Source organism: Sparus aurata, chromosome 15, assembly GCF_900880675.1.
Source record: "Sparus aurata chromosome 15, fSpaAur1.1, whole genome shotgun sequence".
In the NCBI taxonomy this organism is placed as follows: domain Eukaryota; kingdom Metazoa; phylum Chordata; class Actinopteri; order Spariformes; family Sparidae; genus Sparus; species Sparus aurata.
Genome location: NC_044201.1, coordinates 30,879,072 through 30,904,438, shown reverse-complemented (window position 1 = coordinate 30,904,438; position 25,367 = coordinate 30,879,072). Strand labels below are relative to the sequence as shown.

At 44.1% G+C, this 25,367-nt stretch overlaps 1 protein-coding gene across 5 annotated transcripts in view; it reads right to left on the bottom strand.

Moving 5' to 3' along the window:
* Positions 1–670: 670 nt before the first annotated feature.
* LOC115597160 (spectrin beta chain, non-erythrocytic 1) overlaps positions 671–25,367 on the bottom strand; it is a 57,998-nt gene continuing 33,301 nt past the window's right edge. For 2 of the 5 annotated variants that reach the window (XM_030442894.1, XM_030442892.1), the window contains exons 23-44: positions 24,045–24,247; positions 23,139–23,229; positions 22,903–23,049; positions 22,554–22,817; positions 20,844–21,068; positions 20,295–20,384; positions 19,876–20,154; positions 19,190–19,320; positions 18,886–19,090; positions 18,418–18,792; positions 18,227–18,313; positions 16,088–16,102; positions 13,347–13,504; positions 12,804–12,942; positions 12,292–12,376; positions 12,007–12,203; positions 10,488–10,588; positions 10,127–10,181; positions 4,336–4,538; positions 3,660–3,833; positions 2,887–2,929; positions 671–2,203 (exon numbers count right to left, since the gene is read on the bottom strand). In XM_030442894.1, coding sequence (XP_030298754.1) covers positions 1,994–2,203; positions 2,887–2,929; positions 3,660–3,833; positions 4,336–4,538; positions 10,127–10,181; positions 10,488–10,588; positions 12,007–12,203; positions 12,292–12,376; positions 12,804–12,942; positions 13,347–13,504; positions 16,088–16,102; positions 18,227–18,313; positions 18,418–18,792; positions 18,886–19,090; positions 19,190–19,320; positions 19,876–20,154; positions 20,295–20,384; positions 20,844–21,068; positions 22,554–22,817; positions 22,903–23,049; positions 23,139–23,229; positions 24,045–24,247 — 3,477 coding nt within the window. In that variant the 3' untranslated portion in view covers positions 671–1,993. Of the gene's footprint in view, positions 2,204–2,886; positions 2,930–3,659; positions 3,834–4,335; positions 4,539–8,007; positions 9,982–10,034; positions 10,182–10,487; positions 10,589–12,006; positions 12,204–12,291; positions 12,377–12,803; positions 12,943–13,346; positions 13,505–16,087; positions 16,103–18,226; positions 18,314–18,417; positions 18,793–18,885; positions 19,091–19,189; positions 19,321–19,875; positions 20,155–20,294; positions 20,385–20,843; positions 21,069–22,553; positions 22,818–22,902; positions 23,050–23,138; positions 23,230–24,044; positions 24,248–25,367 lie in introns of those variants that run through there. The other 3 variants (XM_030442895.1, XM_030442893.1, XM_030442896.1) reach the window with 2 other exon arrangements.

Here is a 25,367-nt window from a genome sequence, read left to right as displayed (position 1 = left end):
TTGTGTCAAAGTGTTCTGAAAGTTTCGGCACTAAAACTGCAGCATTCACATTCAAAAATAACGTGACAGAGTTGATAAAAGTCACAATTACACTGTTAAAAATCATCTATCAGCTCAAATCTCTTCTGTTTGTTTTGTCGTTACAGAACTTCCACAGATTTCACCGCGAGGTCGTCGGTGACACGAGTCTGAAATCTTAAAAGAAACAAACGTGCTGAAGCCAACAAGCAAGCGACCATTATTCTGCAACATAACTCACTTCCAGTAAATGCTTTTAGAGCCAACTTGTCCACTTAAACAGCGATGCTTAGAGTAGTTTTGTTTATAGTACATCTACGTCTCCGTACTTGTCCGACTAAATAAATCTTAGACATGAAAATACAGACGGCAGGAAACAAAAACATATTCCAGGAAACTAACAGCAAAGTAAAAGTCTCACAAACAAAATGTAAAGAGTAGAAAATAAAACTTACTGGATGCTTTTTAAAGTTTGAGTTAACAAACATTCTTACTGGTCTTAGTTATTTATTCCCCGTCGAGGCGGATCAGCGCCGGCTCGACAGCTCCTTCATTTAGATTTGTTAAGTGTACACGTCGTTAGGATTCAGAGAGTTTAATTAAACAAAGCTTATGACGGTCGGTCGGTCTTATTAGTAGTAACAATAATAGGTGAAAATTAAACACAGGTTTATTCTTTAACAGTTTGTTATACACAAGTTATACATACAGTTCAAAGCACCGCAGGGTAACGCTCCAAATTACAGCTGCGTCCTGTTGGTTCTGCAGTGCTGCAGGAATTAGACAGCACCGAAACATCAGGAGGATTATTAACCAGCCGAGAGCAGAGCAGAGTTATTCACGTGTTCAGTGCACAAAATGTGTGTTTTCTACTTCATTCCGCACTTTTTTAAAACTTTCCCAAAGTTTCAGACGTCTCCGCTCAGATCACAAACATGTGAGAGGTGTAATTTCAGAGTTTTACCCCGCCGTGGTCTCAGTTTTCCCCACTACAGAGGGATACACGTCATCTTGCAAAGACAAGGCCTCGCAAAAAAACTGAGGATGGACCCTTAACAGGAACTACCTACAACTTCCCAAAAATAAAAACAGAAGAGAACAAAATGAAACTGAGACGACTCGGGAGCGTAAACACAACCCACAGAAGGCAGTTAGTCGACGAGAAAGCTGGATGATGAGAAAGCAGAGAAGAAGAGAAACCAAACGGAGAGAAAAACACAAATAATAGCGAGAAGAAGAAGAAGAAGAAGAAGAAGAAGAAACAGGAACATGGAGGGAACTCCTCTACGTGTTGTTGTTCAGCGGCAGACTCTGGGTTTTTGATTGGATGACAGCAGCTGCCTGAAGCGTTTTGCAGACCCCATTTTAATTTTTATTTCCTTCAAATCCAAACTTTTTTTTTTTCTTTTTTCTTTTTTCCTGCTCCTTATCTTACAAAAACTGAACAGAGGAAACAGGAGGTGAGTTGTAGCTGAACTGTAGCTCTGAGCCAGACCGGACGGTTGATAGGCACAGAGTGGAGAGTTTTGGCTCGGAGCTTGCATGCTGGAGTCACGCTTTGAGAGGAAGAGGAGGAGGAAAGACGAAGAGGAAGAGGGAGGGGGAGAGGAAGAGGGACAGGAAGAGAGCGGCTGTTTGGGATTTTAATTCGACAGCAGGATACTGTAGGAACTGTCCACATCTGTGAGGAGCTGAATGTGGTGATGAAGGATGTTCTTCTTCATCCTGTTACGCTGATGTTATTTTATTATCTGCAATTTATGACGATTAAATTTTAAACCATTTACATCTGGAGCAGTCGTTCTGTTACAGTATCAGCTGCTACGATCTGACTCGAACACTCGGTCAGTTGACATCTTCAACACAAATCTGACCAAAGATGGATCGACAATGAGGAGCGACCCCAAACAGCACCAGAGGAGGAGGAGGGGGAGGAAGAGGAAGAGGAAGAGGAAGAGGAGGGAAACGGGAGTGTCTATTTCTTCTTGCTGAACAGACTGAAGCGTTTCTCCTTGTCCTTCTCTCGTTTGCCCGGGCTGGACTCGGCCGTCGCTGAAGCCACGGAGGCCGGCAGCGTCTGAGCGCGTGCGGCGGGGGCGGGCGTGCTATGGCTGCTGGGGGTGACCTCCACCTTGTCACCCGACATGGCGGCGGAGATGGCCGAGATCCACGTGTTCATCTCCTCCTGCGGGAGACAGGAAGTGATGGGGTTGGTGGGAGGAGTAACTGTTGTCATGGTGACGGCTTCATTATCATTTAAATAGTTTACAAACATTTGATTAATGTTTGATGACACAATATGATGAACCTGAACACAATAAAGACAATAAGTGTTTATTAAAGTACAATAACTTTTAAAAAATGTGATTCATTATATATTTATTCAGCGTAATATATTAATAAACACTTAAATATGTTAACAATGACACTATGGAGTGATTTATTATTTGTGTATGCACTTTTACTAACAGGGGGAATAAAAGTTAATCATTGTTTAATAACATATTAAATAAGTAAGTAAGTAAGTAAGTAAATAAGTAAATAAATAAATAAATAAATAAATAAATAAATAAAAAGGTTAATAAATAGATAAATAAATAATAACTGTTTGATGCTAAAACGGAAAATCTAAACCGCATTAAAATAAAATGACAGAAAAAATCTTAAGAACAAAACAAAATAAAAAAGATTATTAAACTGAATTAAAATAAATGAAAAATAAAAAATCTAAGTCAAACAAAATGCCATCTTTGTGTGTTCAAGGGATAAAATGAATAATGTTGTTAATATCAGAACTATAACTCTGTTACTGGAGCAGACATGTGAGGGAGGATTCAGTAAAATGATGGTGAAGAGATTTTAACTTACGTCGTCTTTGGCTTGGAACAAATACTCGTTCCCGTCAGTAATCCTGTGAAGTTAGAGAACGTGTTAAATCACTTTAAGCTTCATCGATAAGTTCTGATCCACACAAACTCTGCCGCTGTACCGAGCCTCTTTCAGCCTCTTTCAGCTCCTAGTTTTGGTTTTACAGCTCAGTAACTGTCAGGTTCAGTCTCAGATGTTCTCCTGACCTAAAACATTAATTATCGGTTGTATAAATGTTTTCCTTCCCTGTTATCTCGGCACAAAGTCTGACACTGAAGGTCACTGTTGTTACTCATGTCTGACGTCTTCTCAGGGGATAAACATGCTTTAAGGTTCAGAACAATGGTTTCTATAACTTGAGGGATGGTTTTAGCAGCATGCTACAACTTAAGAGAACATCAATATACATTGTGGTCAATTGGCACCATTCAAGAAATGAAGCCGAATTAGCTTTTAGCAGCTAATGTTAGCAGCGCGCTCATGTAAATACAGACGACTGTCACTGGATCACTGTGAGGCTGAAGAAAACTTAAAAACATGGAGATTCTCAGGGGAGTTCTGCAGAGGCTCTCTTCTTTGATATGCGACACACTGAATCTATAAACGTGTTTTGGGTTCATATGCTCAGTAATGTCATGATGTGACCTCGAGCTCTGTTAAGATGAAAACAAGTAAATATCTAATTATACTTCAACTTCCTCAATTAGACTTTTAGTCACAGCTCAGTGTCGCCGTCATCTAACAGAGACCGTATCCACCGTCGGGACGCTCACTTGAGTTTGAAGACGTGTTTCTTCTTCTTGTAGTCCAGCGCCACCTCGCAGACGGCGTCCTTCAGGCTCACTGGGATCTCGCTGTGGTAGGGGATTCCCTGACTGGCGCTCTTCTGATCCTTATAGAATCCCATCTCCTGCTGATTGATCACACAGTACACGTTGTGCCACGACCTGCAGAGAGACGCAGCGAGAGTCCGATCAGCCATCGATTCCTCCACAGAGGAGAGCGTCACAGATTCTGTTCAGTTTGAGTCTGTTCTGTGTGATGAGAGTTTCTAAACAGATCCATGTGGATTAACCCTCAAAGACCTGGAACAAGTTCTGGATCGTCTGACTCTTTATGTATTCATTCAGACGTCATCTGATTCAGCAGAACCTTAAATCTAAGTCTGGCTCCTTTAAAGTCCAAACTTTATATCTGATTTGTCTGAGAATGGATGAATTTACCAGATGTTTAAAAAAACAGCAGCCAAAACACTTGAAATCGTTTTTTTAAAAGCACACGGACGAGTTCTCCTACAGTCAGCAAACATTCAGAACAACGGACACTTTCTGTGTACTGAAGGTCTTTGAGGGTGAAGTTCAGTCATGAGGATGAAGCCCATCATGTGGTCCACCTAAAGCAGAACCTTGTTGATGTGTCTCCGTCTGACCAGCACCAGGCGAGTCCTACCTGCTTGAAGCCTTCTTGTTATGCCCCTCCCACTCGTGCTTGCGGTGCAGGAAGCCCTCCAGCTGGGACGTCGGGGCGTCTGGTTGGGTCTTGGCTGGCAGCGTCGCCGCCTGGCTGGCCTTGCCCTTGCGAGACGCCCCGGGAGACCCGGCTGGACTGGGCTCCGACACCCCGTTCACCTGCTCGCCTCCTTCAACATTATCCTGAAACAGAAGAGAGACGAGTCAGAGGACGACTGAGGAGCGATGATGATGATGATGATGATGATGATGATGATGATCACACCAAGTCATTTTTAAAGATCTCTCTCAGACAGAAGCTGTAAATCAGACGTATCAGAGCTGCAGCATGCGGAGCGGAGCAGAATCACAGGCTGTGGAAACACCTCCAGTCCTCTCAGAGGGAACAGACGCTGCTGAACCTTCTTCTTTGGTAATTATCTGAGACTTTGACTCTGCCTCGCTTTCATAAACGCAGTTCTAATGTGTTTTTAACTGTAATATAACTAATAAGTCATGAGAAAGCCTCCAGTCTTTAGTCAGTCAAGGAAACAATCACGTCCGGTTGGTTAAGTTACATTCAGACAGTTGTGACTTCAAACTGCCTGTTTTTGTCCGACTACCCAAAATAAAAGACATTAATATATTGAAGCTGTCACATACAGTACAGTAAAATAAGACATACTTCAGAAGTCTGATCAGATAACGTTTGGAAGGAAACAGATAAAGATTGTAGTGTTTGGTGTGTCAATAATTCACTTAACAAAAAGTTCTGAGTCGGTCCAGCAGACGAATGCAACATGGCTGCCGTGTTATCCTTCAGAGTCAAAGGTACGTCCACTAAAGGTGTTCGTCTTTGTCTCTGACAGTTCGAGGCTTTCTGACAACATTAAGGATATTATCCTTAATAAGATCCTAGAACAAGATAAACAAGTCTTCTCCGTTCTTCATAGATTCTTTCTGAACTTCGTCGTCTTGGAGAACGTTGAACCAGACGTGTCTAGTTACAAAAAACGTATTATTTGACATAAAGGTCTCTTTGTGGGAAATGTTTCTGTGAAGTTGTAAGAAACTTTTTGAATAACGACCTCAGCCTGTCAGAGACAAAAACACTTCTAGTGGACATAACTCTGAGGAGATCCACTGGACCGGCTCATCATGTTGTTAGACTTAACTCTGGGTTAAACTGTGAATTATAGATGTCAACATCGAGTTAAAAAAGTCTTGATTACATAAAGTGGAGCCAGACGATACCAGATGTGGACTTGAGTCCCGACCAGCTGATCTCAGACACTCCACTGAACTCGACCTTAAACAGCCTTTAAATGCATTTTCAAGCTTTTTGTTTGTCAGCATTAACTTGCGTGAGCTCAGCGCTGGATTCCAGTACTGATTAGAAAAGACACGGAGCGGTACCACGGTACTGATCATGCACTGATTACTGGTTTAAGAACATGCACAACAGATCACGACATCACTTCAGAACACACAACATGGTGGACAGTGTGAAGACAGACAGGAGGAGGGAGAAGCCAGCAGCTGGGAGGAACACAACACAAAACAAATCTCAAACAATTATCCACAGAATTGCTTGGAACTCATTGCTGGGCATCATTATAGGTGAGGGGAGATGCGATTGGCCTAGTATCAGAACAGATTTTATTGTTTCACACCACACCAACGCCAACCGGATGCTTATTACCCTGTTACTGAGCTCTTCAAGGGCTGGACGGACCGGGACGCTCTTTATGTTGGACCAATCCTGGGAGCGTTAACTGAAGGGCTGCGAGAGCTGGACCGATCCTGGGAGCGTTTATTTACAGACTGGTGAAGGCTCGACCAATCGTGTGAGAGTTTATTGGAAACTGTCTCGACTGATCCGGAGGGCTGGATGAGGGTCGGACAACATCTAAAAACCTTTTCCGACGGCTAATCAACGGTTGGATCCTTCCAGAGATCTTTTATATGAAGTTTTTCAAACAAACAGTTCTTGGAGGTGTTAAATACGTTTTAAAGTGTTGGAGCGACTGTAAAATGGTTCAATCTAATCTCGCATTCCTGACTACTTTCTGACTTTGAGTACTTTGAACTCCTGAAAGAATTCAGTTTCAAGAACTGGATCAAATCCCAACGGTCATTTTATCTCTTTGACACTCCGAACAGTGGTGAGCTCTGATCAATGTCGCTTCTGTCCCAACATTCCTGATAACAGTGCAGAAATAATAAATGATGTGCGTCTTTACCAAACACTGTAATGTGTTGGATGTCCTGCTGCTGTTTATAATATTTGTCACATAATTCTACTATCATCATTACATGTTTTATTGATTACCACCTAATGAGAATTAAATGTAAAAGCTATTTTTCTGCAGCTTAGCAGACGTAGAAAGTGAAGCTGGACAGACTTTAACTCTGAATCAGTTCGACTGCGTTACTTTTAGCATCAGCCACATTCCTGTAGGATCATTTGTCTGATTGATTATCTGAACCATCAATGATCCAGCTCTCAAACACAGTCTGACACTTGAGCTGTTTCATTGTCTTTTCCAACATGGCTGCTCTAAAAAGATCTGTTGTTATAAACTGTAGTGAGCTTTATTTCTAATAATACTGCAGTTGTAGTTTATATGTTTAAACTTTAAGTTGTCTAAACTGATTTAAAATAAACTACAGGAGAGACACTTCTTCTTCCATCTATGGCTCCATATTTCTAGTCTGAGCTGAGCTGCCAACACAAAGCGTTTCAACTCTTTCTCTGTAAAGTTAACTTTCACTCCTTTAAAATAACGACCAGGAAACAGCAGCAGCTATGTAGACGCACCTTCCTTCCAAAAAACAATTGGTAAAATAATCAATATATCTTGTTTAGTGACGTGAGTTAAAGTTCTATGTACATAAATGTGTTCAGGTTTTGTCGACAGCCCCGGGATGGAAAATGTTGAAGAACATGAGATGAAGAAAAAACAACATTGACAGAAAACTCAACTGAAATGCTAATAATGGTGATAGCGTGCAACAAAAAACATGGACAACAACACTGTGAATGAAGAGAAGTGACAACTACACATGGATAACACAAGGACGGACAAACCAGAGTGGGTCTGACGGCACCGATTGGTTCCGACAGGGTTTATTGGGGAATGTGTGTGTTAGTGTGAAGGAGCTGGATGGACATGCAGAAAGAAACCATTAAGAGAAATAAAGACGTTAACAATGAACCGTGAAAACAACAGAGACCGAACATGATGATGATACAGTACAGTCGCAGTGACACACACACACACACACACACACACACACACACACACACACACACACACAGGGACATGTGTAGATGTGTGTAGATTCATGGATGATCAGTTTTACATGAAGTTGTTGAATGATTCTGAAGACGATGTAAACACGGTCAGTCTGTACGCCGATGATGTGAATTTATTCATTCCTAAAAATAATAATTTTACTGGATGTATGATTACAAGAGATGTTTTAGTAGTACTGTGAAAAAACTAAGAACTATTTTTGGTAAAATAGTTTATCATCAAGTTGTTTACTCAAACAATTATCAATTTACTTAAATGTTCCATAACAAATCTTTAACTCTGCTACAGTTCTGTACACAAAACAAAACAAAACAAAAATAAATTGATCATTATCAAGGCACAACTTTTTCCAGTGTTTTTAAATCGTTTAAGCTTCGTTAATAACATAAAACTCTGAGAGAAGATAATGTGTTAATCAGTTTTACATGAAGAAACGTGTGCTGTTAGCTGAGTGACTGTCGTATGTGTGATGAACACACGGTGGTAAACATACGACACTCTATGAAACACAGGTATCACCTGGGCAGGTAGATACAGCGTGAGTTCATCACTGCAGGTCACTTGTGAAGTAACTTCAACCAAATAGCTGTCGACACACAGATGCATTATAATTCTATTTTAGAAACTATTTTTGTTTCGGACAAAATGTTATATTTTTTAAAAACTGTCAAGTTTAGCATTCTGATATTGAACTCTGGATAAATCTGTGATTAAATTTTAACAATTTAAAGACTGTCGGTGTAAATGATCAAACTAAACTTTGTGTAGTTGTAAAATAAAGATTCTTCTGTAGCAGCTTAAAATTCTTTATTTTAAGACGATAAAAGTAAGACATCAATTATTTGACAATGGCCTCGATATCTTTAAGAGAAGGTGTTTGTTGATTTGTTGTCATTGATGAATAAATGATTTATATTTGCTGTGATTTTATGTTTTGTTTTGTTTCATTATCGTCTATCTCGCTATGCAGATGACGCCCTCGTTTACATTTCGGGGATAAATATAATCTACAGAAATATTTTAAGGAAAGTCCAAAAACTTTAAGTGAAGAACAGATCTGACTGTGACTGTTTGTGGCTTTAAAACCTGATTTCTGAGTGAAGGTTGTGTGTTTGTTGTCTTCTCAGGTGTTCATGTTCCAGTAGGTGAGTTTATAAATGATGACGTAAACTAGCAGAAACATTAACAGCTGAGGGGAGAGGATGACGGGAGCGTCGGGCTGAGAGTGAGGAGGGGAAGAAGGGAGGAGGGAAAACAGAAATGAAAGGAGGAATGATAGAAACACAGTTGTGGCTTCATGTGTGTTTTGTGGTCCCATATAAACGTAACACAGTCGCTCTCACAGTCTCACAGACGAGGATTCAACATGTAACACTGAAACGTTTCAGTCATTAACATCACTTTGTGTGCACGTGTCTCATGTGCTGATTCTCCGTTTGGTCTTTCAGTTTAAACCATCGTTCAACCATCGAGTCCAAGAGGGAATGTTTGGTAAGTTTAAGGAAATGTGTCAGAGAGATTAAAAGTAAATATTCTAAGTGTCCAGTCAACAAACTGAAAGGAGACGTTAATGTTTTTATGTATTTAAGCTACTTTCAGGTAGCTGCTCAGTTCTGTCTGCAGGAAGCTCCTCTTCAGTTTTATGAAGCAGAAACAGAACTGAATATGTTTCTGTGTCCACCTGGATCTTTGTTTCAGGGGAAATGAAAATGTACAAAACATCACACATCTCTCCCCAAAACATTTAAATGAGCAGTTCTCCTGGAAACTACCTCTAAAAACTTTATTTCACTTCTCGTCTCGGTTCTGGTGTGACTGACAAATCCTCCAAGCTATCGGACCTTTTTGGATAAGTTCAGGATATTCTCTCTCAGAGATGTCAGTGAGCAGTGAACCAAACTTCTGGAGACGAGGATCCAGGTGGACATGGACACCTTCCATTACAGCTACACGCTACTTTTATCTACTAATTAGTCCACGAGGAGGCTGACTGGTCCTCTCACACACATTAAGACTTCATTTTCCATCAGCCTCACTGCTTCCTGTCGCCTGCCTCATTTTGTTAAGTAATTATATTAATAATTCAAACAAAAGCGATCCTCATAAGTTAAAGATACATTCAGACGTGTGACACCTTCAAAAATTAAACAAACTTTGCTTATAAAATAATAAGTGATTAATGAGTGAGAAGGACGAGCAAACGATGAGCACAGAAATATTCATGTGTGGCTCCGTGAAGTGTGACGAGGGAAACAACACGACATCACGGTGTGTGTCTACGTGAGGTCAAAGGTTAGTGTGTGTGTGTGTGTGTGTGTGTGTGTGTGTGTGTGTGTGTGTGTGGTGTGTGTGTGTGTGTGTGTGTGTGGTGTGTGTGTGTGTGTGTGTGTGTGTGTGTCAGGGTGCTGCTGTAGGCCTGCGGCTCTGCAGGGTGCTGCTGTATTTCTGGTAGGCAGGCGAGCGATAACTAACCCTGGGAGACTCCTGATCGGACGGCAGCCCGTTCTGAGACACCGGCTCACCCTCCCTGCAAACACACACAGTACACAAAGAGTCAGACACACACACACACACACACACACACACACACACCTGGATTTCACACCTCATAAAAAATACACAACTTATAGGAGAGGATTCGGTTCTCTGTACAAAAAATACATATTTTTCACAATTCAGATTCTAAACAAAAAATTCAAAATGTCTTTGAATTCAGACTTCTGTCACACAAACACACACACACACACACACACACACACTCCTTCTGTGTGTGTGAGTGTGTGTGTGTGTGTGTGTGTGTGTGTGTGTGTGTGTGTGATGTCGTCACTCTGACCTCTGCTGAGCGGCAGCGTCGCCCGGCTCGGCCTCAGCGGCCGGAGGTTGTCTCTTCTTCTCTTCTTCCTCTTGCGCTCTTCTCACTTCCAGTAATTCCATCTGGACACAAACACATTCAGCCTCATGTAGGAAACACACACTCGTCCTTCAGCAGCACTCATGACTCAGAACAGAGAACTCCTGACGGGAATTTACATGTTTCCTAAATTCACGAGTCGATTCTGGACGATATAATAATGCAGATGGAGTTCAACAGAAATCAGTTATATAACGAGGAACATAATGAATATTGTGTTCAGATCCTCGTCATCGTGGCTGCTAATTTACTGAGAGGATTATCAGCTCATGTCTTTATCGGAACATTTGAGCACACTATCATGTAGTTACATAATATTATCTGGTCTAATATCTCCACGACTGTGACACCAACACGACGACTGACTGATGAACCTGTTGTGTTTCTGCTGTCGGCTGTTTGAAGCTCGGCAGTGGGACGTCTCTCTGCAAACATGTTTGTGAATAAAACGTGAAGAGGTGCCGAGTGCTGCAGCTCCTCTTGGACAGGCTGGAGAAAGTTAAAGGGATATTCCGGTGTAAGTTTAATCCATGGTCTAAATCACAGTGAAACTGTGTTAGACTCCCTCTCGAGAGATCAAGTTAGCAGACCGCTAATTTACGGAGTTTTATCAACCTCAGAAACGACCGCACGACAACAATACACTGCAGTAAATGGATCCAAATATAAACCGCCACCAAAAAGCCACAAATAATGCTCAGAACAGCACCAAACTTCAGCAACAGTACAAATAGGGTCTCAGCACATAGTCCGGGGCATCTAACCTCCGCTAGCTTAGCTGGATTTCTATTGTGAAGCTAAAAACAGATTTCAACTCTCCTCCATCAGCTTCCGGGTCGGGGAAGTCCCGACGCGACGATTACCGAGTGCGGTTAGAAATGTTCAATTCCGTTCTTTTCCCTGTCCGCTCTCGATAATAACTGTTATAAACTGGCAGGTAAGACACATATGAACTTTGATTGCTTTTCCATGGAGTCATAATCATACATTTTCATCCATGAGCCGCGGAACTCTACTGCACTCGGTAATCGACTCGTCGGGACTTCCCGTCAACAGGAAGCTGCTGCAGAAGAGTGGTAAATTTAGTCAGCTTTTCAGTAGAAATCCAGCTAAGCTAGCGGAGGTTAGATGCCCCGGACTATGTGCTGAGACCCTATTTGTACTGTTGCTGAAGTTTGGTGCTGTTCTGAGCATTATTTGTGGCTTTTTGGTGGCGGTTTATATTTGGATCCATTTACTGCAATGTATTGTTGTCTTGCGGTCGTTTCTGAGGTTGATAAAACTCCGTAAATTAGCGGTCTGCTAACTTGATCTCTCCAGAGGGAGTCTAACACAGTTTCACGGTGATTTAGACCATGGATTAAATTTACACTGGAATATCCCTTTAAGTTAGTTAATCCGACCTTAAATCCAAATGTTTGTGCGTTTTGTGCTGTCTCACCGTGGTCAGCCTCTCCAGAGCGGCGAAGCGTTCCTCCCAGGTGGCGGCCGACTTCTCGAAGGCCTCGTGGCGTTTGATGAGTTTCTCCACCTCGTCCACGTTCAGGCCGATCTCCCTGCTGGACAGGTACGGCTCCTGACCCAGCAGCCACGCCTCGGCCACACCTGCGTCCCGGGAGAACTGGTGCACCTCCAGGACTGAACACACACACACATTGTCACGTTACACCAGATTTGATTCAAACGATAATCTACATTCTGTAATTGACGTCCTGACTGAACTCACCCAGTCTCAGCCACTCCCATCTGTCCTCCCACTTGTCAATCATGTCTTTCCTCTTGTCTGTCAACTGCAGCAACTTCTCTTTAATCTGAGGAGAGAAAACATTTAAGAAAAGAGTTAAAGATGGAAACATCATCAAATCATCTAAATCATACTGTAGAAAACATCACAAGCGTCTTCCTGAAATCAATTACGACTGTTTACTTTAAGCTGCTCTGGTTTTTGCTGATGATATTTGACAAATACGGTTAAAGACTGAATTCAAAACGAAATACTGACAGAAATTGATGTAAATTACTGTAAAAGAACGCAAAACAAAGTGACGACATGGAGGGAAATCTGAAGTCAGAAATAACGTGATGTAGAAGATGAAGTCCAGCTTAAGATTAAATCAGTTTTCAATTAAAATCTAATGAATCCATCTTTAAATATGTTGCTACGCAGGGGTTTCTGAGGGTTTTCTGAGGGTTTTCTGAGGGAACTGTTTGTCTTGAACTACACGAAGGCGTCTCCACCTCCTCTGAAGCGTAGTGCTTCCTGGCCAGCAGAGTCTTTCCCAGCTCGATGCAGGCGGTGAAGCTGTCGTTGCGGGCGTCGATCTCCGCCTTGATGCCCTGATGGTTGTTCATCAGCAGCTCCACCGATGACACGTCCCTGAAATCAATCGAGAAACACACGAACGAAACCACGTCAGCGTCTACTGCTGCAGTCAGGCTGATAGACAGGAGGGAACATAAACACACTTTTTAACCCCAAAAGGTACAAAGTGATCTGTGAGCTCTCGTCCCGTCTGGATCAGAGCAGAATCTGATGGGTGTTTATTCCTCAACAAGGTCTGGATCTGACCCGGACTCTCTCCGCTAACAACACTCCGAAAACTAGCAGCAGAAATGACATTTTGTACATTTAAGACCCGGTTCTGAATCTGGTGTGAAGCCTGAAGTCAGCAGAGATGTTTTCCTCAGCGTAACCAAATGGTTTAATGCCTTTATTCTTTGTGTGGAATCAGTCGTTGCCTATTTATTCCTGCCGACTTGAGGATGACCTGTGGTGCTCACCTGGGGTTCTCCTGGGCCTCGATCAGACGGATGACGTCCTCCATCCACAGCATCAGGTCGCGCACCATGCTGAAGAAGCGGAACTTGTCTCCGGTGTCGACCAGCTTCACCCGGCGGCCCTCCGCCGCCTCCAGCAGGTTCTTCCAGGCCTCCAGAACCTGAGAGGGACGAGACGACAGACAGTTCAAGACAACAGACGTCCTCACTGTTTCACCTGGTTTTCATTCACCAACCATCTCGTCTGAGGTTTGATCTCTTCTGATCACTTTATGGAGAAGCATCTGAAAGCAGACTGATCACAAACTGGATTTATTTCACAATGATTTCATTAATTTGGGTGAAATGTTTTCCTGATTTGTCGCCATTTTTGAAACATGCTTATTTTCAGGTTTAGTTGCATTTGTGTTTCTCTCATTATGCAGACGACACCATCGTTTACATTCAGTCTTTGTAAAGATTGTGCAGTCAGTCGCACGGGTCCAGGGTTCTGTACTGAAGCAAAACAGCCCGGGGACAGAAAGAAATGGGACACAAGCAGATAAAAATCAACAAATTCAAATAGAGGCAAAAGCATCCGCAACGTACGGGGAGGGCAACATGACAATAAGCTGTTTAGAGTGCGACGATCATCGAGATTCCAGGTTCATTTAGTGCTCATAAAGGTCAATAAATCACATTTCATTACAAGAACTGTTTGCAGATCTGGTGCAGGATTTTAAACTTTTCATTGCTTTTTAATTGTAAGTCTCCAATCAGACATGAAAGAGACAGTTTGCTTTAATAACTCAGTAAATAAAACAGTTCGTACCAACACTCCTCCATGACCTGCTGTCTGAACAGCGAGGCAGAGTTTAGTCTTCTAACTTCAGCTAACGGTTAGCAAGCTAAATACCTATTAATCTGTTAGCATCTACTCGCTAAGTGAGTGTGTGAGGCTAGCAGGCGGTGGAGATCATTAGCACAGACAGCTACAAGCTATTCTCTAACAATTCATCAGGCGTCTATAAATTCTGATTTAGCTTTAAGAGTTCATTCATGGGAATCAAATGATCTCCTCATCCCGTGCAGACTGTCCATCAGCAGGGAGTGTGGAGGTGATCAATGTTTGTGAGTAGATAAATAAGAATTAACAGTCTAAGATGACAGTGACCTGAATTTACCTAAACATCTCGTCACCGGTTGGTTTCAGGGTGCAGAAGAAACAAACTTCACAAGCTGCAGAATGACTGGTGTTAATATTTTTGGTGCATCGGTCGAATGAAATGTTTCCAGTGATTAAAGGGATATTCCGGTGTAAATTTAATCCATGGTCTAAATCACCGTGAAACTGTGTTAGACTCCCTCTCGAGAGATCAAGTTAGCAGACCGCTAATTTACGGAGTTTTATCAACCTCAGTAACGACCGCACGACAACAATACACTGCAGTAAATGGATCCAAATATAAACCGCCACCAAAAAGCCACAAATAATGCTCAGAACAGCACCAAACTTCAGCAACAGTACAAATAGGGTCTCAGCACATAGTCCAGGGCATCTAACCTCCGCTAGCTTAGCTGGATTTCTATTGTGAAGCTAAAAACAGATTTCAACTCTCCTCCATCAGCTTCCGGGTCGGGGAAGTCCCGACGCGACGATTACCGAGTGCGGTTAGAAATGCTCAATTCCGTTCTTTTCCCTGTCCGCTCTCGATAATAACTGTTATAAACTGGCAGGTAAGACACATATGAACTTTGATTGCTTTTCCATGGAGTCATAATCATACATTTTCATCCATGAGCTGCGGAACTCTACTGCACTCGGTAATCGACTCGTCGGGACTTCCCGTCAACAGGAAGCTGCTGCAGAAGAGTGGTAAATTTAGTCAGCTTTTCAGTAGAAATCCAGCTAAGCTAGCGGAGGTTAGATGCCCCGGACTATGTGCTGAGACCCTATTTGTACTGTTGCTGAAGTTTGGTGCTGTTCTGAGCATTATTTGTGGCTTTTTGGTGGCGGTTTATATTTGGATCCATTTACTGCAGTGTATTGTTGTCGTGCGGTCGTTTCTGAGGTTGATAAAACTCCGTAAATTAGCGGTCTGCTAACTTGATCTCTCGAGAGGGAGTCTAACACAGTTTCACGGTGATTTAGACCATGGATTAAATTTACACTGGAATATCCCTTTAACACGGATCCCTCCCTCCCTCTCAGACCCAGCGGACACTGAGACGCTGTTAGAGTTAATGGAAACGTGTCGGCAGCTAAAGAAGCGACTAAATTTAAAGCAAATGTGAACAAAAACATTCGGTTGCACCGCTGAGGGCAGCCATGACACACTACAGATGGATCTGGAATTGATTTGAGAGAAGCTGAACTAGAGGAAGGTTTTAATACTGACTGAGCAAACAGACCCAAACTACCTGTAGCGTTTGTTTAACCTCCTCGGAGGCCCAGGTGGGTGGAGTTTACAACTTATTGGAGCTCCTGCAGCATCAGGTGAGTTTTCAATGAGAACAAATGAGTTGACGTCTGTGTAAACGTTCACCCACACAGCTCCGAGTCAGATATAAAACAAACCCTGCAGGCGTTTGTTAATAACCAGGTCTGTGATTAGAGACCGGACCAGAACTAAACTGCATGGAAATGACTAAAATGTTGCTAAAATTAATCAACATTTTAGTTGAAGTATTGCAAGAAATTCTAAAACTGCAGCCAGAAATGAACGCTGATGCAAAGCCAATGTTTTTGGTAAACGGAGTCTCACCTCTCCCTTTCTCTTCTGGGTGGACAGGGAGGATGTGGAGGGAAATGGACATACAGGGAATGGTCAAAACACAACGCCATCAAAAACACTCAGTGCTCATCATCATCAACAGTCGGCTGTCCGGAGACCAGAAGCTCTGACACGACACGGTGGAGGTGAAATCTATGTTGTTCGCCAACATTTTCCCAGAAAAATCGTGGAGTGGTGGTTTACAGAATCAGAAGAAAAGTAGTTTTTATGTAAAGCAGAGTTTACAGAGATGGATGAGGACACTCGAGGAAGACAGACGGGAGTGAGACAAATGTTTCAGCAGCATTCTGCTCAACGACCGAAGCAGCTGAGGCGTGATTTAAACAACAACAACATAAAATGGCTCCAGACAGCTCGTCAGTTCATTTACACTGTCAGCTTGAGGAGGTCATGTTGTGATCTGGTCTGAGATCAGTTAGTGATCTGGTCTGAGATCAGTTAGTGATGTGTCTCTCCTGCAGACTGAGATCACAGCAGACGAGCTGATGGAGACTTCTGATGTTTAAATCAAGTCTCAGCTGCTTCAGTTGTTCAGCAGAACGCTGCAACTCTGTTTTACTGTGAAGCTCCAGAACTGTTCTGTGTTACCTGACTTTAAAACTTCTTTACTTTCGGCAATATTACCACTTAATGAACGCCCCCATTTTAAGGTTCTTTTTCCAAAACGACATACCGAAATTAGAAGCATGACAGCTCCCACATAGTTTGAGACTGGGGTTTCTTGCTGGTTTGACACTTGTAGCTAGTTTTGGGTAAAATGACATGGATATTCCCATTCTATGGACTCTTGGCGAACGATGAAAAGAGAATTGTGGCATGATGTTGTAGCTGTGGAAAAAGGGAACACTCTGAAGGTCTGTAGGCATTCTTGCTTCTTGCGGTAGAGGGCTCTTTCTAATGTGTCATGGTGAGTTTAGAAGGTTATTACAGGGTCTGGAAATAACTTTTTTCCTTTGTGTTTGGGCTTAAAATAATCACGACAGTCTCAGCTTTCCAACAGTGAGTTTATACTGTTAAGATCTGATGCTTAAAACTATCAGCAAAAAAACTATTTGTTTTTACGAAGGGTGTTCCTATGTTGGAACAGTGTCCTTAAGGTTAAGTGTGTGAGCGGTGTGTCTGTGAGCTCTGGAAGAGTCAGAGTTTGTTTTTTTAAACTTCTGGGATTAAAGAAGCTGATTTATCTTCAGTCAAACTACAGTGATGAGCTGTGACTCTGCAGGAAACTGAGGATCCGGTGAGTGCTGAGTGCAGTCAGAGGCTGAACTGAACACAGACCCTCTGTTCTGGTTCTGGTTTGTTTCTCTTGGCTCATGTACAGTCAGATATTTTGGCAGTTTTAAAGCTGTGATCAACCTTACTGGAATATCTTTACACAACTTCGCTGACTTTTTTAACTCCATCAGTGGAGTCGGGTGCTGCCAAGAAGCCCGGTACCGCCCGCTTCATCCTGGGTCTTCACAAACCTGCGAGTGACGTCTGTTGTCACAGCTGAAAGTTAGTTGAGCGTCAGATTTGGTTTAGAGACATGAAATCACTTTTCAACCTCTAAAAAAATGTTCTTCAACATGAACTTATTTTCCTATTTTAGTTTCAGTCTCCAGAGTTTTCATCAGAATCACTGACGCTCTGTTTACAGAACCATTAGCTTCGTCATGGTGTTCCCAGTATTTTGACCATGCCCTGTAAGACTTCATTACGTGTTCATCATCTTCAGTTATGAATAAATCAGTTTGGATGACTTAAAGAACAGAACTATACGTTTGGGCATCTTTTATCAACCTGGAACGAGCTAATTATTCATGTTATAGCAGATTCTTCTCTCTGAAAGCAGATCTGACGTCTGCAAATTAAAACGCTTTGTTTTCTTCTGTAGCGAAGGACCAGCGCAGAGTTAGTGCAGCAGCAGTGCAGCATGCATGAGGACCATCGCTTCACAGTGACGTCATCAACATCAGCGCCTGACAATTCTTCTTCAATTCAATCAGTAAGACGAGGAAGTGTTCACAAGCTCACGTGTCAGAAAGACACAGAAACGTGAGACTGAAACTCAGATTTACTGATTGAATTCTACGTAACTTCTTGTGTTTTCTGTTTGCTGAAGCTCACCTCTCCTTCTCTCTTCTGAATGTCGTCAGCTTTGTCTCCAGCGTAGGCCGACTGCAGGCGGACCGCGTCCTCCTGAAGCTGCCGCACCTGAAATCCAACAGGTGGAGGGAAAGATTCAGACGGGTCGAACGCTCGGACATCAACACAGCAAACAGAAAGCTCTACATCCTCCCCTGACGCTCTCACTGTACCTGAGTTCCCAGAGCCTGAATGTCGTGTTCGAAGGTGGTGTGCATCCTCTGCAGCGTCTCCACTGTGTTCTGGTCCCGGCCCAGCTCCTCCGGGAGCTTCTTGTGTTTGTCCAGGATGCGGTTGAGGATCTCCTTGGCGTCGTGGTAGAACTTGTGCAGCTCGTAGGAGGCGGAGAGGATCTGTGTTCGGGTGTCGATGAGCTCCAGCAGGTCGGCCCAGGCCTCGTTCAGGCCGTCCTTCCACTCGGCGATGGTGGCGGCGTCGCCGTGGCCGCTGTTGATCAGCTCGTCCGCCTGGCGGTTGACGCCGTCCACGCGTTCCTGGCCGATGTTCCCGGTGTCACGGGCGAATTCCCTGAAACGCTCCTGCAGCATCTGGAGAAGGAAGAACGTCAAGATCAAACCAAAGAAACTCTCCAGGACTCAGCGACACACATCAGGACGTAAAGAGACGCGTGTTGTACTGACGGTGACGTGTTCGTAGTCCTGCCCCAGCTCGTGGGATCCGGCCACCACCTCCCTCTCAGCGATCCACTGCTCCAGATCATCCACCTCCCGGTTGAGCTGGAAAAGACGGAGACGCTCGTCCAGCTTCCCCCGACGCTCCTCTGACAAATCCTTGAGGCCGGCGTAGAGCTTATCCACCTGAGACTGACGCATCCCGATACGCTCGCTGCACCAGGAGGACAAAGAATGAAGGGTTATCTAATCATTTCACTGTCCTCATCCTAACTGGGTCTCTTTACGTTACACCTGTGGATCCCCTCCTCACCTGTCGGGGTGTTCGGCGGCCACCAGGCCTCGGCTGGTGCTGGACAGCTGGTGGACGGTGTCGGCGTAATCCTCCACCGCCTGCTCCAGGATCTGATGCTTCTTCAGCATGGCCACTGAACTCTGCTCGTCCTGAAAGACATGCAGACGGAAATCTCTTAGAAAACAGAAAGACAGGTTTAGGTTTGGGAATGTAAAGAATGAGGAAAGAGAGACGAGAGCCGGAGAGAGAGAGCACAATAAAACGCAAAGTCATGAAAACAGAGACAGAAATAATAATGTTCTCAGGACAAAAATAGCAGAGAAGCAGATTAAAACGAGCGACGCGGGAGAAGACGACGTGAAACAAAGAGAGACGAACAGAATCAATAAGAGCTCGTCGTCTCCACCGACTGCAGACGGAGACAGAATGAACACTGAAGTCTCTGAGAGTTTGATCTGTACACGCTGAGAGTCTTACCTGTTCAACCAAAACTAAATATCAGATCAAATTCACAGCTCGTGTGTTCACAGGTCGACGATCGCTTCCATCAGTTCACTGAGTTTAAATCACCACGTGTGTCGACGGAGAGACGAGCAGAAACAGTCTGTGATAGAAACCATCCGACTGAGGAACCGAAACCAAAGAACCAGGTTCTGTACCCACACGGAGCGCCACACTCTGACCACGCCCTCCTGTGACCTCACCTTGGCCTTCTCCTCTGACATCATGTAGAGCTCCTGTTCGCTCATCCAGGCTTCGGCCTCGGCGGCGTCGAAGTAGTACTGCTGGGCCTCGTGGGCCTCGCTCAGCCGGCTGTGACGCTTCTCCGTCTCCTTCTTGATCTGCTCCCACAGCGACTGCAGCTCGGCGAGCCGCTGGCGGATGGCCTCGGCCGTCGGGCTGTCCTCCCGCAGGACGTGCTGGCTGCGCTCGAAGATGTCGTCGAATCGCGGCTGATGACCCTGAATCTCCTTCTGCAGAGTCTGTGAGGGTCAGAGGTCACAGAGAGGAGAAGTTCAACCTGCAGCTCGTCAGCAGAGTCCAGATGATGCAGGTGTTCCTCAGGTGTGTGTCTGTTTGTGTGTCTGTGTGTGTGTCTGTGTGTGTGTCTGTGTGTGTGTACCTGGTTCTTCTTGATGAGCAGCTGTACAGTCTGGAGGTTGTGTCCGTGGTCGGTTGATGTGGCCAGAGCCATCCTCTCCTCCACCCACAGCTGGAGACAGACAGACAGACAGACAGACAGACAGACAGACAGACAGACAGAGAGACAGACAGACAGACAGACAGACAGACAGAGACAGACAGAGACAGACAGACAGAGAGACAGACAGACAGACAGAGAGACAGACAGACAGACAGAGAGACAGACAGACAGACAGACAGACAGACAGACAGACAGACAGACAGACAGACAGAGAGAGAGAGACAGACAGACAGGTCAGATCTGTGGTGTAATGTAATAATAACATAAAGTAACTGTTGCTGCGATGCTTCTGTCACTGATGACATCACTGCTGTTTCCCTCCTGACTGATCAGAACTACTTCCCTTCTAAAACCTGAGCGACCGGTTCCTTTTTTCATGGATCCATAAATGAAAGCTTTTCTGTGAAACGTGCAGAAGTTCTGCATGTTTCAGTTTGACTCATTCAGCTGATCCGGCGCTCCACTTACGATCTCGTCCTCCACGTCCCGGTTGAACTGGTGGATCTCGCGGGAGGCCATCAGGTGGTCCCGTCTCTTCTTCAGTGGCTCCTGCAGGCAGTGGAACTTCTTCTCCACGCTGATCCTCTGTCCGTCCACCTCCTCGGAGCCTTTCCCCTCCTGACTGAGGGCCTGAGACTGGCTCTGCAGCTCCTCCACCTCCTTCTGACGCACCTCCACCTGGCTCTCCAGGATCTGCAGGAGAACAGTTTACAGGTCAGACAGGAAGTGAATGTAGTTTGATTAACTGTCAGCTAAGTCATGACCGCTGAAGAAGACAGTGAGACGCAGCTGACAGCTCCGGGACAGGCAAAGAGTAAAATCACAAAATCAAATAAAAAATAAAAAAGTAGAAAGAAATACGTTCAAAATGTTTTTAAGACGAACAAATTAATAGAAAAATGTTGTTAGAGATACAAAGATTGTAATAATAAGAAAATAATTATATAAAAATGTAATAAAACTACAAATTAAACCTATAAAATAAAACAGAATTAAATTCTGCTGAACAGAAGAGTCTCATCCCAACAGAGACACAAAAACAGGATTTACAGGACGGCGACGGTTCAGAGGCCTCGACTCTTCATCATCCTCCTCCTCTTCTTCAGCAGTGTGGAGATCTGTCTCAACGTCTGTGATGTTAAAAATCAAAAGGTCTGAACTAAAACTGACGATCGACTCGAGCAGCGAGGAAACGTGATTACAGCCCAAAACAGGCTGCAGAGTAAAAACCTCCAAAAATCAGGTGGAGTCTGGAACAGAGAGGAAGAGGAGGAGGAGGAGGAGGAGGAGGAGAGGATTCACTCCTCTCTCTGCTTAACGGATCAAACACTCCACTAATGATCTCCCTCTAACACTTCATCACTCTCTCTCCCACACACACACACACACACACACACACACACACACACAGCGGCGCACACACACACACACACACACTCAAAGGATATTACAGCACAGATCTGAAGAGAAGACAGATGATAAGAGAAGTGAAGCCGCTCTAAAAGACTGAAAATACCATCCAGACTCCACACACGCACACACGCACACACACACACACACACCACACACACACACACACACACGAACACACACACACACACACACGCACACACACACACACAGTTCTTCCTCGTAACACATCAAATGAAAGATTATGTAACTGCTGTGTGAGAGAGTGTGCACAGCTGACACTTTAATGAAATTGTGTGTGTGTGTGTATGTGTGTGTGTGTGTGTGTGTGTGTGTGTGTATGTGTGTGTGTGTGTGTGTGGTGTGTGTGTGCGTGTATGAATTATGTAAAGCGTGGTTAGTCTGCTCTCTCTCTCTGCATGACTGTAAACTATCAGACTCTCTTCAGGAATTTAAAAGCTTTTAAACACAAATTAATTTGGATTGATTTGATCATGTGACCAGCTGATCAGCTGTCTGTAGCGATAATAACACCTCGGGCGCTTCATCAACGACTTCAGACTAATTCTGGGATTAGTGAAGATCATGTGAAGCCGTGGGAGGAGCCGTGCTGGACTCAGTTAGATAATAAATGTTAAGTTCTGCTTCAGGGTCTGGATCTCACTGAGGAGAAACTGTTCTGTCAAACTGAAGCCTGGAGCGACAGCAGACGGATCAGAACCTCGTCACGGGCCTCGTTAGTGTTTGTGTCGACGCTCAGCTCCTCACCTGCTGTTTCTTGAGCAGGATGTTGACGGAGGTCAGGTCTTTGCCGTAGTCGTCGGACTGCAGCTGACCGTCCAGGCCGGCCATCCACTTGTCGAGGTCGGCGCAGCTCTGAGTGAACAGCTCCGCCTTGTTGGCGTCGAACAGACACTTGGCCTTGGTCTGCGTGGTCGACTCCAGGTCCTCCCACATCGTCTTCAGGGACGCCAGCTTCTCTTTGACCATCGCCTCCGTCTCTGGCTTCTCTGCCATCAGCGCCTTCCCCTCCTGAAACACAGAAATCAACGTTCAGCTCCGCCTGCAGACGCTGTAGCAGAGAACACTTCTCTCCTCGTCTGTTGCCTCTTCACACCGTGTCGATCTTGTCCAGCCACTCCTTGTTGGACTGCAGCTCGGCCATGAAGGCCTGATGTTTGAGCCACTTGCTGTGCAGGTTTCTGGCCTCGTCGTACGACATGTCCTGAGCTGTCAGCATCTTCTCATTGATCCACAGGGACAGCTGGAGACACAGAAACCACACTGTAGTTTAATAAGGACTCTCCACTGAGCTCCAGCAGGTATCCTGAGCTGTGTTTCAGTGTGTTTTACCTCCTGACAGTCCTGCAGGAACTTCTGCAGGTCTCTGTTGTCCTTCAGCCTCGTCAGCAGGTCGCTGGCAGCCGCTCGGTTCTTCTTGTGTCTGCAGAACAAAAATCAGTTCAATAAATCAACATTTTTAGTCAGAGAAAGAGTTTCACAGAGTTTATAAAGTGTCTCCAACTCAACAACTCACTAAACTGACACATTTGTTAAGGGAGTCTGGGGACTTTCTCCACGGGGACAAAGAAGTAGCCTATATTGTTACTGTTTAGTGTCTTTTAGTGTAACATGTGACATGTTTAGATCAATAACATGTTTCTTCTTTCATAAATGGAGTGTAAATGGTGAAATCAGTGTAAACAGTGTGTTCAAACAGCTGATCAATGTTGGCAGGTAAGACTTTAGCACTTTAGACACAGAAGCAGACAGGCTGGTACAGACATGCTGCCACAAACTGACACTTTTTACAAGGAGACAAACAACTTCAGCTGAAAGATTTAATGCTGAATTTACAACAAGGACACAATGACTTACAATCTGTCACACACACAGTTTCATAATGTTTATAAAGCTTTACGCTACACAACAACTCCTAAAATTAGCTGATTTGTTAAGGGAGTCTGGTGATGTTGTGGTTAATAGTTCAGTTACAATCTGTCACAGACCAGTTCACTACGTTAGAAAGTTTGTTTTAACTCATCAACTCTTAAAATTAGCAGATTTGTTAAGGGAGTCTGGTGAAACTGATTAATAGTTGGCTTCATGTATTATATTTAATGCTGAATTTACAAGAAGGAAAAAATAATTTTGATTTTGTTGTGGATCGTGTTAAATAGTGTCAAAAAAGTTTAAAAGTACTCAACAACTCCTTAAATCACTACATTTGTAAAGGGAGTCTGGTGATGTTGTGGTCACCTCTCGTCGATGGAGTCCACCTTCTCCTGGATACGCTCGGCGCTGATGTTGCCGTCGGTAACGAGGCGCCGGCCGGTGTCGACCACAGCGTTGATCTTCTCCTCGTTAGCGTCCATGGTGGTCATGAAGTCCTCCTGCTTCTTGATGGCGGCCTCGGCGCCCTCCAGAGTGGTGGGCATCTCAGTGTGAGCCAGGACGTACTCCTGACACACACACACACACACACACACACACACACACACACACACACAGAGGAGACGTTAGTGTGTATTGATGGTGTTCAGACACTAGATGGCGCCTCCTGCTGCACCTGGTGAAATGATGATGGAATCAAAACATCCAAACTAATAAAGTTGTTTCTTGGATTCAAAAGGTAGAAAATAAATTTTTATGTTTGCGTTTTTGTTTGGAAAAATGTTTTCTGTTAATTAGGAATGATTATTTAGTTTTTTATCTGATAACATGATTTAAAAACATCCAGAAAGTGACTCTGAGTGTCTGAACATGCTGCTGTAGTGACGGCCTTCCACCACCGGGGGGCAGCGTCAGACCTGCTCTCTGAAACAAGGCATGATCCAGTGATGACGACAGAAGAAGGACAGAGTCCAAAATCTGAAATCCATCCATCATAACGTCAGTTTAAATAGTTCAAACCCGAAGAAAAGCAGGAAATCCTCTGATTACTCTTCTGAACGTTCATTAATCAACTAATTCTTCTTCTGTCGTCCACAGGGTCGGCTGAGCTGGAGCCAATCCCAGCATGCACTGGGTGAAGGGTGGCGTCCACACTGGAGCAGAGTGTGTGAGAGAGACCAGGATGAACCCTCGTGAGACCGGACTGGACCGACGCCCAGGACGAGGTTTATCTGCTGGTCACAGTGTGTGTGTGTGGGTGTGTGTGTGTGTGTGTGGGTGTGTGTGTGTGTGTGTGTGTGTGTGGGTGTGTGTGTGTGTGTGTGTGTGTGTGTGTGTGTGTGTGTGTGTGTGTGTGTGTGTGTGGGTGTGTGTGTGTGTGTGTGTGTGGGTGTGTGCATCACTAATGCGAGCAGAGTTCACTCTGTGGTCAGACAGACGACCGCGACATGAATTTACAACCACTGTTTAGTTTTTTAAATTAAATTTGACCTTTTTATTTGAGTTGTTATCGTTGACTGTCTCTTGACTCCTGATCAGCTGATTGACGAGAGCTGTAGTGATGTTTATCAGGAGTGTGTGTCGTCAGTGTTAAATGTTAAATGTGTGTCAAGACGGCTGCTTCATCTTTTACTGCAAATAAATTCATGTGAACCTGAATCGAGCGAACGTACTGCAGGAGGACTTCCT